Raw genomic sequence first — 16,903 nt, forward strand, 5'->3', positions numbered from 1 at the left:
TGTATGTGTGTATTTGCATAATTGTTGCGATACGTTATGTATGAATCTCGGAATTTTGTAGGGAATTATATAGTATTTCAAACATAGTACTCCTCAAAGGACTGGTTCAAAACTAAACCAAATGTATGGAAAAACATACTCAATTTAACATTATGATGTATGATTAGCACTTAATCCCTATACATACACCAGAGTAATCCCAAAACTACTTCCTTGCTACAATTATGGGAGTACATGATCCGCAACGTGATGCAGACTATGGATGCTTTTTCAATAAGCGTACTATGTTTGTTGTTGAGTTTTTTTCCAAAGCATTTACTTTTTGCTCATATCGCCATTATTTATGGATGGATTTTGCAGATTTTAAATAGTAAACTTCTGGAAATTACAAACGAAATGATAAACTTATGTATATGTTTATATTCTTCTCACGAAGGTGGAAGGTATATAAATGAACATGATCCATACCTGCATTTCATAGGACTAATTAACGAATCATGTACCTCAATAATGTTTATATACTCATTTACAATAATTTTTGAAGAAATTAGTTAGTTAGTGTATTAGTTAGTGAGTTAGTTTGTTAGTAAAGACCTTAGGCAGTCAAATATCGCACTATATTGCGGTTCATAACAATAATGTCCTTACGGCGGTTCGAGTTAGATGTTTTTGAGTTGTAAGCCTCAATAACCTAAGCTTTAAATCAAGATGCCCCTTATATTACATCATGTTATATATACAGAGCTCCACTCTCGTTTAACCTTCGACATTTAAAGTTTATATAAATAATTTTATTTAAATCCTTAGTTAGTTAGTTGTGGCCTCCGGTAGGTTAGTGGTTAGTGTTCTAGCCTGGTAGACCGGAGGTGGAGCGCACAACAGGCCCGATAGAGGCCTATGTGTATTTTTTCGGATTTGATGTATATACATCCTCCTTTCATTTCCTTAGTTAGTTAGTAGTTAGTTAGTTAGTTAGTTAGTTAGTTAGTAGTTGTTTGTTAGTTAGTTTGTTAGTTAGTTAGTTAGTTAGTTAGTTAGTAGTTAGTTAGTTAGTAGTAGTTAGTTAGTTAGTGTTAGTAGTTAGTTAGTAGTTAGTTAGTTAGTAAGTTAGTAGTTAGTAAGTTAGTTAGTTAGTTAGTTAGTTAGTTAGTTAGTTAGTAGTTAGTTAGTAGTTAGTTAGTTAGTTAGTTAGTTAGTAGTTAGTTAGTTAGTTAGTTAGTTCGTTAGTTAGTAGTAGTTAGTTAGTTGTTGTTAGTTAGTTGTTAGTAGTTAGTTAGTTAGTTAGTTAGTTAGTTAGTTAGTAGTTAGTTAGTTAGTTAGTTAGTTAGTAGTTAGTTAGTTAGTTAGTTAGTAGTTAGTTAGTTAGTTAGTTAGTAAGTTAGTTAGAAGTTAGTTAGTTAGTAGTTGTAAGTAGTTAGTTAGTTAGTTAGTAGTTAGTTAGTTCGTTAGTTAGTAGTTAGTTAGTTAGTTAGTTAGTAGTAGTTAGTTAGTTAGTTAGTTAGTTAGTAGTTAGTTAGTTAGTTAGTTAGTTAGTTAGTAGTTAGTTAGTTAGTTAGTTAGTTAGTTAGTAGTTAGTTAGTTAGTTAGTTAGTTAGTTAGTTAGTTAGTAGTTAGTTAGTTAGTTAGTTAGTAGTAGTTAGTTTTAGTAGTTAGTTAGTAGTTAGTTAGTTAGTTAGTTAGTAGTTAGTAGTTAGTAGTTAGTTAGTTAGTTAGTTAGTAGTTAGTTAGTTAGTAGTTAGTTAGTAGTTAGTTAGTTAGTTAGTTAGTTAGTTAGTTAGTTAGTTAGAGTTAGTTAGTTAGTTAGTTAGTTAGTTAGTTAGTTAGTTAGTTAGTAGTAGTTAGTTAGTTAGTTAGTTAGTTAGTTAGAGTTAGTAGTTAGTTAGTTTGTTTGTTTGTTGTTAGTTGTTAGTTAGTTAGTTAGTTAGTTAGTTAGTTAGTTAGTTAGTTAGTTAGTTAGTTAGTTAGTTAGTTAGTTAGTTAGTTAGTAAGTTAGTTAGTTAGTTAGTTAGTAAGTTAGTTAGTTAGTAAGTTAGTTAGTTAGTTAGTTAGTTAGTTAGTTAGTTAGTTAGTTAGTTAGTTAGTAGTTAGTTAGTTAGTTAGTTAGTTAGTTAGTTAGTTAGTTAGTTAGTTAGTTAGTTAGTTAGTTAGTTAGTTAGTTAGTTAGTTAGTTAGTTAGTTAGTTAGTTAGTTAGTTAGTTAGTTAGTTAGTTAGTTAGTTAGTTAGTTAGTTAGTTAGTTAGTTAGTTAGTTAGTTAGTTAGTTAGTTAGTTAGTTAGTTAGTTAGTTAGTTAGTTAGTTAGTTAGTTAGTTAGTTAGTTAGTAGTTAGTTAGTTAGTTAGTTAGTTAGTTAGTTAGTTAGTTAGTTAGTTAGTTAGTTAGTTAGTTAGTTAGTTAGTTAGTTAGTTAGTTAGTTAGTTAGTTAGTTAGTTAGTTAGTTAGTTAGTTAGTTAGTTAGTTAGTTAGTTAGTTAGTTAGTTAGTTACTTAGTTAGTTAGTTAGTTAGTTAGTTAGTTACTTAGTTAGTTAGTTAGTTAGTTAGTTAGTTAGTTAGTTAGTTAGTTAGTTAGTTAGTAGTTAGTTAGTTAGTTAGTTAGTTAGTTAGTTAGTAGTTAGTTAGTTAGTTAGTTAGTTAGTTAGTTAGTTAGTAGTTAGTTAGTAGTTAGTTAGTTAGTTAGTAGTTAGTTAGTTAGTTAGTTAGTTAGTTAGTTAGTTAGTTAGTTAGTTAGTTAGTAGTTAGTTAGTTAGTTAGTTAGTTAGTTAGTTAGTTAGTTAGTTAAGGTAAGGAACACACCTTGGCATTAAGCGGTCCTCTTTCGCGTTCCTTCACCAATATCTCTGGTAGGAACCAAAATCTCATCCTCCGGAATGAGACCTTAGGCAGTCAAATATCGCACCATATTGCGGTTCTATGTAATATCATTATCAACCAGAAAGAGTCGTTCGTGGTTCTATTTCATATGAAATACGGTCATATAATGTCCTTACGTTGGTTCGAGGCAGAATATGTTTTTGAGTAGTGACCTCCACATGAACCCATGCCTCAATAACCTAACCTTTACATCACGATGCTCTTTATATTTATCATGCTTTATATACAGAGCTCCACTCTCTTTTAAATTCAAATTTAGTTAAATAATTTGATTTAAATCATTAAAATTGTCCATTAATTTCAAAAAGATCTTAATGTACAAATCTCTGGTAAGAATCTGATTTTTTTAATTACCTTAGTTTTAATTAAGTAACTATTGCATTTAAGATATAATTTATTTTTTTGCGTTATTGAAAAAATGGATTTTTTTTAATCCGAATATGAATTTTTGCAAAACTTTTTCTGGCAACATGGTAGTTTATTTATGTTTACAATGATATTGATAATGAAACCTTAATAAAAATGTTTGTTTATAAACAAACCAATAAATATAAATAAATAAAAAAACTTTACTACATATGTATGTAGTATGTATGTGAATAAAATAAAAAGATTATGAATGAATGCTGTAAAAATGATAATCATCAGCATGATCATGTTTATAAACATCATTATTGTGTACTGTTTAGATGATGATGACAATGAACCAAAGCTATATGAGTGTTTTTGTAAATGGAGGAATAAACCTTTTTTTTTGCAATCCCGTAGAGAGAAAAAAAATATTTTAATGAAATTGTGACGGACAAATAATTTGTGTTGACATTTGCATATTTTTTTTTTTTTTTTTGCAAATCAAAACTGGAATAAACACAATTTGAGAATTAAACTTTTGTTCAGTTTCAATTGAATTTAGTAGCAGTGCATCTGTAAAACGTTTAACAACTTAAAAAAAAATACTTTTAAAATAATTCAAACCATAAAAACGGGTTAAATCAAATAAAAAAATAATAAAATTCATCTACTTATAAAAAATTTAATTTAATAAAAAAAACTTCTACAAAATGTTTAAAACAAAATATTCTAATTTACTTTTATTAACAATATTTCTAAATGTTAATTTAATTGTTAATGCAATGGAATTGTGTGAGTGTTTAATTTAAATGTTCAAAATCCTTGTTGGGATTTTTTTTTTAAACAAATAATTGTGATTATATAATCATTTGGCGTGACATATTAGTAGAATTTATTTCAATCATTTACTGAATGTTTATCTTCTTTTTTTCGGTATTTTTCTTTTACTTTATGGTTGATTAGCAAATTTTACACCCAAAATACGAATTATTTATGATAATTTAACAACAGGTGCGAAAAAAGCATGTTTATGTCTGTGTGTGTGCATGCTGTGTTTATTTCTAATTCATTGTTATTAGAAATAAAATATAATAATTTAATAAAATGGTTGCTAATAACAAATATTTGGCTTAGTCAGTAATTTTTCCCTATTAACTAATTAACCCAATATTTATTTAAAATGTATGAGTGTTTTAAAGAAATAAGGAAGGGTAAAGTTACAATGGAAAATTTTTGGAAGAATTAATTTAATAATAAATAAATTTGTCAATCTAATTATTAATTATCATTGAAAATAACATTTGGAACCGGTTCAAAATAAAAATAGAATTTGGAGGAAAAAGTACCTATACATCAACATATAACGTAATCTTCAACCATACGTCACGTTTTTGAATTACAAAATTAAATATTAAATAATAACAAAATACACAAAAAAACACCATCACATATAAAATAATAATAGTATTGAACAATTTAATTGAAATTGATTCCCACATAGGAATTGGTAACAAAAAACCAAAATACATTCTTTGCCTGTTTATTATTTTAAATGTTATAAAGGGTCAAGGTACCAAAATCATAATAGCTATACATTATCGCCTTAAACGTTATAATTTCCCTAAGATTTTATCACACTGCAGGAGTATTTTGTAATAAAAATCTCATTTTATTAAGCATTAACCCCATTAGGCGCATTACTATGCGATAATAAAAATTTCTTTTAATTGAAAAGCACATCGGCAAATTTCCATTCCTAAAAACATTCCCACTGACTTCCCATCAAATTGTGTCAATTCTCACATCTCTGAAAATCATATTTGCCCCCTTTTTGAACTGCATTCAAACGTTTTAAATGAAAGTAAATCACAAATTAATTTTTGTTCAGCCTATGATGCTTTACGTAATAAAATAATGGAAGCTGAACGTATGTCATCGTTGGGTGGTAATCTCTGGTTATCATCAGCCGAAGAGAAAGCCAATAGCATATTAATGAATGCCAAAAAGGAAGAGGTACATAACAAAATTAAAAACAATTTAAATAAATTACAAAATCTTATTACTTAACCTTAGATAACAGAGGGTTTCAAAGATCCCACCAAATATCCCCCAGCCATGCATTTCTTCCAGGGCAAACAGTATTTGCGACAAAGTGAAGTCTTTCGTATTATACAAAAAATGCCTAAAGGGGCATTTTTACATGGTCACAACAAGGGTATGGTTAGTTCGAAATGGATTATAGCCAATTTAACAAATTTATATAATTTGTATACCTGTCGAGATGTCAGCGGTTTGCTGATATTCACCTATGATCAGAGCAAATGTCACAGTGAGGTGCAGAATGTTTGTTTGGAACGTGTCAATGCCGAAGATAAAAGGCTGTATGAGAAACAATTGGAGAAACATATAAATATGTATAGCATGCATCCAGAATGTGAGTTAAGAGCAAAATGTTATTTAGAAAAATATTTTTTTAGGTTTTTTGTTTTTTACTTTCAGCCATGATCACGGATCGCCGAAAGATTTGGAAACGTTTTGAGAATATTTTCCAAACCGTCGATCAATTGTATAAATATCAACCGGCATTTTGTAATTATCATAAACGTCTGTTGGAGGAATTGTGTGAGGATAATATAATTTATGCTGAAATAAGAGCTTCGTTATCACCGGTGAGAATATATTGAATTTTCTTGTAATACCTCAGTACGTATGATTATTATTTGTTATAGGTTAAATAGTAATCATACGCCTTCAGTTTTATTACAATTTTCTTTTAATTTTAATAATTAAGTTACTGTAAAATGTAATGTATACCTGAAAGCTCTGCTCCGCCGATTTAATGATGTACGTCTGTCTGTCCATAATCTTAAATAACATACAACATACGGAAATCTGTCTCTTCGCAAGAAGTTAGAAAATTCATGCGTATACGGGACCGAAAATTTAAATGCAAATGCCACAGAGATGATAGAATAATCACAACGATGTTTCGAGCAACGTGTATCAATGGTCTCAAAGGGGTTCTTAGTCCAACTTTGAAGCACTGTAAAATAGACATGGGTATCTATATTGAAAATCCAGAGACCGAATGCTGTTATCGTCAGCCAGATCACAACATTAGTTTCTAGGTGGAAGTCTGTGCTACAACTGAATGTGTAAATTGGGCTGAATTAAATATGGATCAGGCAGATGTAAACATAAACAAAGGACAATAAGGCCGTTATCAACCAAAAAGGTTATTAACTGTAAAAAAGCCATAACCGACTTCCGGTGGTAAGATCTGTATAATATGGACATCAGCCTATTAGAGAAACCCACTCAATAACATAGATAATAGAATGGTACCCGAATCGAAAGGATAACGAAAAGTCTTTCAGAAAGTTGATGATTAGTTTAAAGGCACGCATCCTGACTGCGTACATAAATTCAGCAAATTGGACGCGCAGAATGTAACGAAAGCCGGATAGTTTAAACATTGGAACAATTTCTTTGACATTATCGAAATTAGATCCAGATATAACTTCCCTAAAGAACTTTGATTGGAAAATATAATGAAAATTATAACTAAGTCATCTTATGATACTGCCTCCTTAAAGTTAATTCACTCACCAAAGTTGTCCATATAAAGGAGCATACAACAAGACCCCTAGTGGACTAGGTCTTTTGATATGATCATGATGTTACTGTATTTTACTTTCCAAACTAACAGACTAATTTTATTTCAGAACAATTTCCAATTTCGAACTTTTGAAAAAAGTTATTTAAATTTCAAAAATTTTATTTCGGACTTATATTCTTAATTTTTTCCAAAAATTCTAAATTATATTCGAAAAATTTTCAAAACTCTAAATATTATCTTCAAATATATAACTTTAGTTCTTTCTGATAACAATTTCTTACTTTTTCTTACAGTTGTATGGTGACAATAATGTAACCTTCAACTCTCTAGAAGTGGCCAATGAGCTGGAGAAAATAGTGGAAAGTTTTAAGGTAAAACATCCAGATTTTATGGGTATGAAAATAATATATGCTAAAAGAAACAAAGGCACAGTAGATGAAATGACACAACGTCTAACTACTTTCAAACAACTGCAGTAAGTTATCAAATAAAAATTATAATTAAAACTCTCGCAAGAAAAAAAATTTAAACTAATTAATTACAGCAATGCCAAGCCCAACTTTATAATTGGTTTCGATTTGATAGGCCAGGAAGATTCCGGTGATCCGTTGCATAAATTTGCCAATGAGTTGTCCGACTTGCCGCCAACTGCAAATTTTTTCTTTCATGCCGGAGAGACTAGTAAGTTTTAAAGATTTAAATAATTTAAAATCTTACACTAATTTTGTATATATCTACAGATTGGTACGGTCGCACTGATTGGAATATGATGGATGCTTTACTCTTAAATACCAAACGTATTGGACATGCTTTTGCCTTGCCCAAACATCCTCAATTGTGGTCTACGATTAAAAAACGTAATATAGCCATTGAAGTAAATCCCTTATCCAATCAAGTGCTGGGTTATGTATGGGATTTAAGAAATCATCCAGCTTCCTTTTTGATAGCAGAAAATTTCCCCATAGTTATATCGGCTGATGATCCGGGTATATGGAATGCCAAGGGTTTAAGCTATGATTTCTATTATGCTTTTATGGCACTGGCACCAGCAGAGGCTGATTTGAAATTTCTTAAACAATTGGCTTTAAATTCTTTAAAGTAAGAACAATATTTCATCCGTTATATTAACACGCTTATTTTAATCATTTACATCTTTTTAGATACTCCATACTTACCTCCGAGGAACGTCGCAAAATAAATCGTATATTCCAAAAGAAATGGGAGGAATTTATTTACAATATCATTAATATGAAATTTTAATTTAATAAAACTTAATTTTTATTAACTAAAAAAAAGACAAAAGTACGAAACAACAATTTTCTATTAAGTTAAAGTTTAATCTAAACTACATCTTTGGCATACCAGCCATGTAAACACTTGGGCACCGGTCCCGATGTATGAAATTCACATCTTCCTATTTCATTCCATGTCTTGGCGCACAGCACCAATAAACCCACTTTGTTCTCATTGAAACCACCCCATACCATTGACGCTAAAACAACACCATCATCTTCATCGCGTGCGCTGGGTGCAGATACAAATATCGGTTCACTGGGATAACAATTATCTTCGCACCATTTTTTACAGGTTTTATTAACAACATCAACTTTGATGAGCTAAAAGGCAATTTAAAAGGAATTATTATTAAAGTTCAATTATTAAGGTATGTATCTATTTTTGTAATTTTAAAAGCGGTCAGTTTAAAACTTACCGTTCCTGGATTGTCTGCATCCACATCGGAACTTATAGCATAAAAATATTGATATTTTTTAGCTGAAAAAAATTGAAAAAATTATAAGAAATTGCTTTGTTTACAAATTTAATCGATATAAAAATTGATCGAAAGTTCTGCTTGGCTCAGAGTTAGTCAAAAATTTTAGCAAATATTAACCAAACATAATGTTTAAGCAAAATCGGTAATTGAAAACTTCCGATTACCTAAAATACTTCACAACTTACCCAAATAATTCTCATAATTAATACGCGGTGTCTCACAGCCCCAGTCGCATAATAACTCCGGTCGAACGAAAATCTGTCTATTTGGCATTTCATAAGCTTCAGCCTGACTGTTCGCTAAGTTCACTAAATTTACCAAAGATTCATATTTTATATTCTCAGGAGCTTCTGCACTAGAATCTTCATTATTGTTGCTCAAATCATTCGTTGACGTGCGAAGATTTGTCGTCATAAATGTTATATCTTCATTTTGTGATTGAGAATGTTTCAATTTGGGCTGATGCAAACGAGAACTAATGCCCGATAGTGTAAACGATTTTAAAAGACGACGTTTTTGACTTAATTTGTGTGGATTTTTTGTACTTGATCCAGTATTGCCTAAAGGCAAAACAAATCGCAAAGGACGTCCACGAAACAATGAAGCATAATCGGGATTAGATTGCATATTCATAATCGATTCCAAATACATGCAATTTATCATTTCCGGATCCTTATAGCAGCAAATATCTATAACCACATAATTATCCTCTTCATACTGATTGATAATGTGCAAAAAGAAAAATGCTTCCGATTCGAAGGTATGAGTCTCCTGACCCGTTTTACGATCTACTAAATGAAATATGGTGGGTTTATCTTCGAACCATTTGAGGCAAGCCGATAAATTCTGATTACAAACGTGAGCTTTAATAAACTCGGGTAATGAAATCGATAGTGGTTGTTCGACTATTACAAAATAATTTTCGGTTATACCAAAAGTATGCATATAACCAGGATGCAATTTCCAACGACATGGTATATGCGCCTTAACATAGGCATTCTCAAACATATTTTCACCATGTGGAAAACATATTATACTGTAAGCAGGTCCAGATTTTGTGGTGGCCATACCCAAATTGTAAGTAGTTCCATTGGGCATTACATGGGGATGTGATGTGTGACTTACTACACCGGCAAAGTCGGTGATAACTAAACGTCCTTCGGTAGCTAATGTGCGGGGATTTATTCTGAAATATAAAAATTATTGAAATTTTATATTAATTAATAAGTAAAAATGGTATAAGAGATGGAAATCGATTTTTAAATTGAAATAAATGATTTTAAATCCGACGACTGTTTCCGACTTGTGTTGGAAATCGAACAACCAATTAACTTTTAAAACATTTAGCTTTTCTGAAGTACCCTGCTTTGTGGACTTATTTAGACAAAAACTGTAAAGTTAGAGTCATAAGGGGGATGCTTTGCTTTACTGGTTGTGTTCCTTAGGTTTCAACGCGTCGGAGATTGTTTGTGCTTTCAGAAGTGGTTATTTTGACACGAAAGTCAACAATCGCTCAGGCCAGGCTAAAAAGTTTGAAGAATAAGAATTGGATGAATTGGAATTACTGCATGAACTCTAAATAATAAAATCATGCACCGAATCGTTACTTGGAATGGATAATGGTTCTATTATGATAACCTGAAGCGTAAGATATCGTATATGAATACCGGCTATTCAGACGAATCAACACCAACGCCAAATATCCATGACGCTCAGGTAATGTAATTTATTTGGTTGGGCAGCAAGGATCCTATCTATTATGAGCTACTGAAATCGGGCCAGATCATCAGGGAGAACCTATACCGTATGCAACAGATTCGTTTAAAGCGGCCAGAGATGAATGCGTAATATTCCATAGTGCTCTGGTAAACGCTTTAATTCAGAACAAGGTATCCAGGGCGCTAAGGATTGATCTGCTGAAATCAAGACGGATGATCACTGGGAACCTGAACCGAATGCAACAGATTCGTTTTTTGAAGATAATTGGCAGTAAAACGGTGAAAATATGCGCCCTGAAATGAAAGCGTAACCTCCGCGACATGTTGCAATACCCGTTGGGAAATTTAATATCACCCATTTTATAGTCCAGACTTTGTCACGTCCGACTGATATTTATTTCGATTGATGCAAAATTCTCTATCCGAAATACGCTTCTCTCTAGAACATGATATAATCTTAAAAATATTTAGAAATGTTTGGTTGCGAAGTTATTTCTCATCTGTCTTATAGTCCACACCTTGTACCTCCCTACTATTTCTTTCGATCGATACAGAACGCTCTATCTGGGATACGCTTCACTTTAGAGCGGGGCATTCGTTCTTACCCTCAAAAGATGTGCAGTTCTTTTAGCGCGAAATCCATGTGAAATCCCATTTTTCTTGGAATTAATCATGAAAATTTATTATCCCTTTCATTTGCTGTGATTTTTGCTTGACGGAAAGCATTTAAATCTCGCGAACCGACTCGATTCGATTTCTGTTCTAATATAAAATCAAGACACAAACATAAACTTACCTATGAATCACGGGAGATTCTGTGAAGGTATAAAATTCATCACCAAAGGGATAAATAGAAATCATACAATTATCCGAGCCACTATCAGGACGAAATATAGCCGAAACTCTAGAAATTCAAAAAAATAAATGTTAACTCTCATTACCACACTAACCACACTCAAATACCACTTACTTATCAAATATCGAATGACAAGGATCTGGTACCGAAGCGGTACCAAACTCCGTGACCACTATTCTCTGGGCGGCATTATTTTTCTTTAGTGTCTCGGTTTGAACAAAACGATTTTGATATGTAACACGACCATTGTGTATGGCAAAACGATGCAATAGCGCAGAACAATCGAATAAATGTTGAAATGTCATATCACCCACCTGCCAATTGCCCGGACCATTACGCAACAATGAACCATTAATCCAAGTAGGAATTTTACCAATAACATGACCCTCTATAGGTTCGATAATCTCTTGACTACAGGATCTTAACCAAACCGTAGAGTCACAATGGGGATAACAGCGACCAGAGCCATCGATACGTTTAGATTCAGGATCATACTTTTTCGAATTGTATTTGACCTTGAAAAATAAGAAATACATTTTAATTTCTAATTTCTATTTAATATATTAAAGGAACCAGAAATAAACCTTTATTTGTTGATTTATTTTAAATTTTAAGTAAAGCCATGTATAAAACTTTTTCGATTTAATAAAAATTATGCAAATACTAATTGCAAATAAAATTATGGAAAAATCCATAATTTCTGTTATATTTTTATTCAAATTGTTTAAGAACAAACACACACACACAAGAATTTCTCTTAAATCAAAATTGCTTTTCTTGACTGTCAACTCTATACTGACATGTTTTTACAGTTTGTTCTCTTTCTTATTTTGAGGGGGTTATTGCCGGTGTATCCATCCGATTACATGAGTTGATATGTATAGATACATACATATGTATGTTTGTATGTATACTTTTACTCATTGACATTGGCATATTTTCTAGGATTAGAAATTCTTTCGACAACAAAAATAAAAATATAAAACTATCGTAAACCGTTTAATACATATTGTATCACTAGAAATAACCTCCATGTATGTATATCTGTAGAATTTGTAAATAATTCACAAATTGTGACTAATCGGGCTTTTAGTAAAGGTTCATTTAGGATGATTTGAATCTATAACCACTTTTGTGCCCGCCAATGTATGTTTGTTTTTAGTTTAGGTCTAAATTTGTAACTAAATTTTGAACTAGTTCTTTAACCTAAAGTAAATTGAAGCCTAGAGTTCTTGAAAATGATACTTGAATACTATTAAAGAAGACTAAAAGATCATATGTATATGAGCTGCAGGGAATCTGTACCGAATGCTACTGATTCGAACATTGACCGAAATGCGGCCAGATATAAAAGAGTAATATTCTATCATGACACCGCCTAGTTGCAATACCTCTGAAAACTATTTAGAAAAATCTAGTTGCGTAGTTTTGCCTCATCTACCTTATGGTCCACACATTGTACCGCCCAACTATTTCTTTCGATCGATGCAGAACTCTAACTCTGATATACTCTTCACTTTAGAACATGGCATCCGAAATTGTCTCGACTCCTAAATTCGTGTTTTTTAAACTGAGGGCTACAAAACATGCGTCATACTAAAGCCGCTCAGATCAAATTTCAAATATGTCTATAATTTTCGATGTAAGATCGTTTTTTGTTGTAAACGTAAAAACTAAAACTCATTTAAAAAAACCTAAAAACACCATTAAAATCTTTATTATCTCTTTAATATTTCAAATAGATTTGTATATAAAAAAACTTAAATCAGCTAGAGTTCAATAATTATAAGAATACTTTAATTTTCCAATAAACTAAATTCGGCTTAAATATACGTTCAGTAAAATCGCAGATGCCTTTAACGTTCCACCAAAAATCAATTTTTATATGAAAAGACTAAAAATAGCTTAAGATTCTTAATAACCTTAATAATTAGTTATTTATAATTGTTCTTTTAACATTTGTTATTTTTCCTAGCAACTTATAACAAAAACTTTAATTCTCTTTTTTAATATTAAATATTAGTTAAAGCTTTTTAAGTTTTAGCTATCGATATATAGCAATCAGTATTTATGTACATTTGTATGTATATTGAAATATTCCTCAATAAATAAAAATATAAAGTATATGACTACCATTAACATACTCAAAAGACAACAAAAATTGTATTTGTAGGCATTTATCCCTTATGTATAATCTACATACATACATATGTATGTATATAGGTATATGTATATGTACACACACATGTAGTCTTATTTGACTTTCCAATAAATGTATGTATGTACTTGTAAACATGTTTAAAATTACATTTATTTATCGTATTTTTTTACATTTAGCAGCATAACTCTGTGGCTTGTCTGATATTTGCCAGTCTGTTTGTCTTTTTGTCTGGCTTTTCACAGTCAGTTCAATGTCAAGGTTTAACAAACAAATTTAATCAACGTAAATCATTTAATCTTTACACAACCTACTTTTACTACAAACAAACAATCATTTGTCAAAAAAACTTAGTTTTGTATTCAATGTATTACTAATGACAAAAAATACTTAGTTTATTTTTAGAAAGTTAATTACATTAAGTAAAAATTACATTTATTTACATTAAATTATAATTTTTTCCTTTAATTCACATACAAATATGTTTAACATGTCGTATGAGTGTTAAATAATTAATACTACGAATTTCATATTAATTATACGTCAAAGTTTTTCGTCAAAAATACAGCTAAAATAAAAATATTTTCGTTTCGAATAGTAAAATAAAGTGAAATTACAAACGAAAACTTGTAAGCGAAATTAACAAATAGACAATATAATTTTTTTATTATTAAAATTTATATTTTATTTTGGGAATTTTTCCCGCTTAAATTCGCATGCGAAACATAATAAATTTAATATTCAAATAAATTTTGTAATTCGTAACACATGACGTATGAGTGATTAACAATTAATTACAAGAGTTTCATATTAATTATATGACACCGTTTTTAGCACAAACAAACATTAACATTTTTGATTTATTTTTGGCAAAAGTAGATTTTACACAAAATCGTCAAAAAATCGCGAATCCCAGAAATGTAGATTTTCAACAAAATTAAATTTTTAACTTATTTTTCTATATTTTAAACTTTTGCTTAATGGTGCATAAACAAGCCAATAAGCTAGTCTATAGTCCAATACAAAGACTAGTCTATATCCTTGTTAAAACATAGAATAGTCTACAGATTTTTCCATAGAATAGTTCATAGTCTAGTCTATAGTTTAGCATATATAATAGTTCATGGATTAATCCATGCATAATACATTCCATAGAATATTCCAAAAATACATATTAAAACGATCGAAAAATTCTCTTTTTGGTGAAAGTCTCTACCATTTCAAAATTTAAATTGTCCAGTCCTTAGAAGAACTATCTCCTTTAAATTAAATTCATCACATAATGGATTTCATATTAAGGTAGTCAATAAATTTTGATTTTTCAATAAATTTTTATACAATATGCTTATAATTTTTTAAATATTAAATTAAATTATTCAAATAATTTTCAACTAACCGCAAATATTTCACGTATAAAACTTTTTAAAGCACTATCACCCATTATATTATATTCTTCTTCCAATATTTAAAATATTCAAATTTCTATGAATAATTTCTTAATTCTTATTATCCTTGTTCTCTTTTTAAATTATTAGAAACAAATATTTAAATTTTTTTATTAGAATTTATTTGTCAACACTAGTATTTGAGTATTTAAACCGTTATTTGTTGTTCTACGTTTGAAATGTAAATAACAACTGACAGCTAATACGGCTCAACTGATATAGTTAGAAAGAAGAATAAATAAATTTGTAAATACACAGTTACTTTTTACAATAGACAAACATACACTTACTCATAGAATAAAATACGAAATATTTACAACGTATAATATTAATAATAACTTAAGAAATAAATATGACTGGGACCTTAAAAAAACAAAGCAAAATACAGGGCATTTTGTATAAAAATTTTAGCCACTGACTACTTTGATGACAACAGCTGTGAAAAAGAATGGATTCATTTAAGCAGCAGTTTCTTGTGGTCGTACAAAATTTCCTCTGATGTTATCTATAGTCTAGTATATGGTCTAGTCTAGAGTCTAGTCTATAGTCTAGTCTATAGTCTAGTCTAGTCTAGTCTATAGTCTAGTCTAGTCTAGTCTAGTCTAGTCTATAGTCTAGTCTATAGTCTAGTCTAGTTAGTCTATAGTCTAGTCTATAGTCTAGTCTATAGTCTAGTCTATAGTCTAGTCTATAGTCTAGTCTATAGTCTAGTCTATAGTCTAGTCTATAGTCTAGTCTATAGTCTAGTCTATAGTCTAGTCTATAGTCTAGTCTATAGTCTAGTCTATAGTCTAGTCTATAGTCTAGTCTATAGTCTAGTCTATAGTCTAGTCTATAGTCTAGTCTATAGTCTAGTCTATAGTCTTAGTCTATAGTTCTAGTCCTATAGTCTAGTCTATAGTCTAGTCTATAGTCCTTCTATAGTCTAGTCTATAGTCTAGTCTATAGTCTAGTCTATAGTCTAGTCTATAGTCTAGTCTATAGTCTAGTCTATAGTCTAGTCTATAGTCTAGTCTATAGTCTAGTCTATAGTCTAGTCTATAGTCTAGTCTATAGTCTAGTCTATAGTCTATTCTATAGTCTAGTCTATAGTCTAGTCTATAGTCTAGTCTATAGTCTAGTCTATATCTAGTCTATAGTCTAGTCTATAGCTAGTCTATAGTCTAGTCTATAGTCTAGTCTATAGTCTAGTCCTATATCTAGTCTATAGTCTAGTCTATAGTCTAGTCTATAGTCTAGTCTATAGTCTAGTCTATAGTCCTAGTCTATAGTCTAGTCTATAGTCTAGTCTAAGTCTGAGTCTATAGTCTAGTCTATAGTCTAAGTCTAGTCTATAGTCTAGTCTATAGTCTAGTCTATAGTCTAGTCTATAGTCTAGTCTATAGTCTAGTCTATAGTCTAGTCTATAGTATAGTCTATAGTCTAGTCTATAGTCTAGTCTATAGTCTAGTCTATAGTCTAGTCTATAGTCTAATCTATAGTCTAGTCTATAGTCTAGTCTATAGTCTAGTCTATAGTCTAGTCTATAGTCTAGTCTATAGTCTAGTCTATAGTCTAGTCTATAGTCTAGTCTATAGTCTAGTCTATAGTCTAGTCTATAGTCTAGTCTATAGTCTAGTCTATAGTCTAGTCTATAGTCTAGTCTATAGTCTAGTCTATAGTCTAGTCTATAGTCTAGTCTATAGTCTAGTCTATAGTCTAGTCTATAGTCTAGTCTATAGTCTAGTCTATAGTCTAGTCTATAGTCTAGTCTATAGTCTAGTCTATAGTCTAGTCTATAGTCTAGTCTATAGTCTAGTCTATAGTCTAGTCTAAAGTCTAGTCTATAGTCTAGTCTATAGTCTAGTCTATAGTCTAGTCTATAGTCTAGTCTATAGTCTAGTCTATAGTCTAGTCTATAGTCTAGTCTATAGTCTAGTCTATAGTCTAGTCTATAGTCTAGTCTATAGTCTAGTCTATAGTCTAGTCTAGTCTATAGTCTAGTCTATAGTCTAGTCTAGTAGTCTATAGTCTAGTCTATAGTCTAGTCTATAGTCTAGTCTATAGTCTAGCCTATAGTCTAGTCTATAGTCTCGTCTATAGTCTAGCCTATAGTCTAGTCTATAATCTAGTC

At 30.4% G+C, this 16,903-nt stretch overlaps 2 protein-coding genes across 5 annotated transcripts in view; one reads left to right on the forward strand and one right to left on the reverse strand.

Moving 5' to 3' along the window:
* LOC119605319 (adenosine deaminase 2) overlaps positions 1–8,138 on the forward strand; it is a 22,303-nt gene extending 14,165 nt beyond the window's left edge. The window contains exons 1-9 of one of the 3 annotated variants that reach the window (XM_037958350.1): positions 3,916–4,012; positions 4,184–4,231; positions 5,109–5,233; positions 5,294–5,654; positions 5,720–5,889; positions 7,133–7,314; positions 7,384–7,520; positions 7,580–7,937; positions 8,000–8,138. In XM_037958350.1, coding sequence (XP_037814278.1) covers positions 3,931–4,012; positions 4,184–4,231; positions 5,109–5,233; positions 5,294–5,654; positions 5,720–5,889; positions 7,133–7,314; positions 7,384–7,520; positions 7,580–7,937; positions 8,000–8,099 — 1,563 coding nt within the window. In that variant the 5' untranslated portion in view covers positions 3,916–3,930 and the 3' untranslated portion in view covers positions 8,100–8,138. Of the gene's footprint in view, positions 1–3,780; positions 4,013–4,183; positions 4,232–5,108; positions 5,234–5,293; positions 5,655–5,719; positions 5,890–7,132; positions 7,315–7,383; positions 7,521–7,579; positions 7,938–7,999 lie in introns of those variants that run through there. The other 2 variants (XM_037958360.1, XM_037958368.1) reach the window with 2 other exon arrangements.
* LOC119605303 (carotenoid isomerooxygenase) lies at positions 8,046–14,981 on the reverse strand. 2 transcript variants are annotated; one of them, XM_037958333.1, is made up of 6 exons: positions 11,772–12,781; positions 11,302–11,702; positions 11,128–11,235; positions 8,799–9,799; positions 8,551–8,612; positions 8,046–8,455 (listed from the first exon to the last, which is right to left on the reverse strand). In XM_037958333.1, exons 1-6 carry the CDS (start codon positions 11,880–11,882, stop codon positions 8,180–8,182), a joined length of 1,959 nt encoding a protein of 652 aa, XP_037814261.1. In that variant the 5' UTR covers positions 11,883–12,781; the 3' UTR covers positions 8,046–8,179. The 2 variants fall into 2 exon arrangements, with proteins under 2 accessions (XP_037814261.1, XP_037814267.1); XM_037958339.1 differs by lacking the exon at positions 11,772–12,781 and adding an exon at positions 14,742–14,981 and having other exon boundaries at positions 8,052–8,455.
* Positions 14,982–16,903: the final 1,922 nt, after the last annotated feature.

This window comes from Lucilia sericata, unplaced genomic scaffold (genome assembly GCF_015586225.1).
Source record: "Lucilia sericata isolate MDLA Ls3-8-SP2 unplaced genomic scaffold, ASM1558622v1 Contig000015F_arrow, whole genome shotgun sequence".
Classification (NCBI taxonomy): domain Eukaryota; kingdom Metazoa; phylum Arthropoda; class Insecta; order Diptera; family Calliphoridae; genus Lucilia; species Lucilia sericata.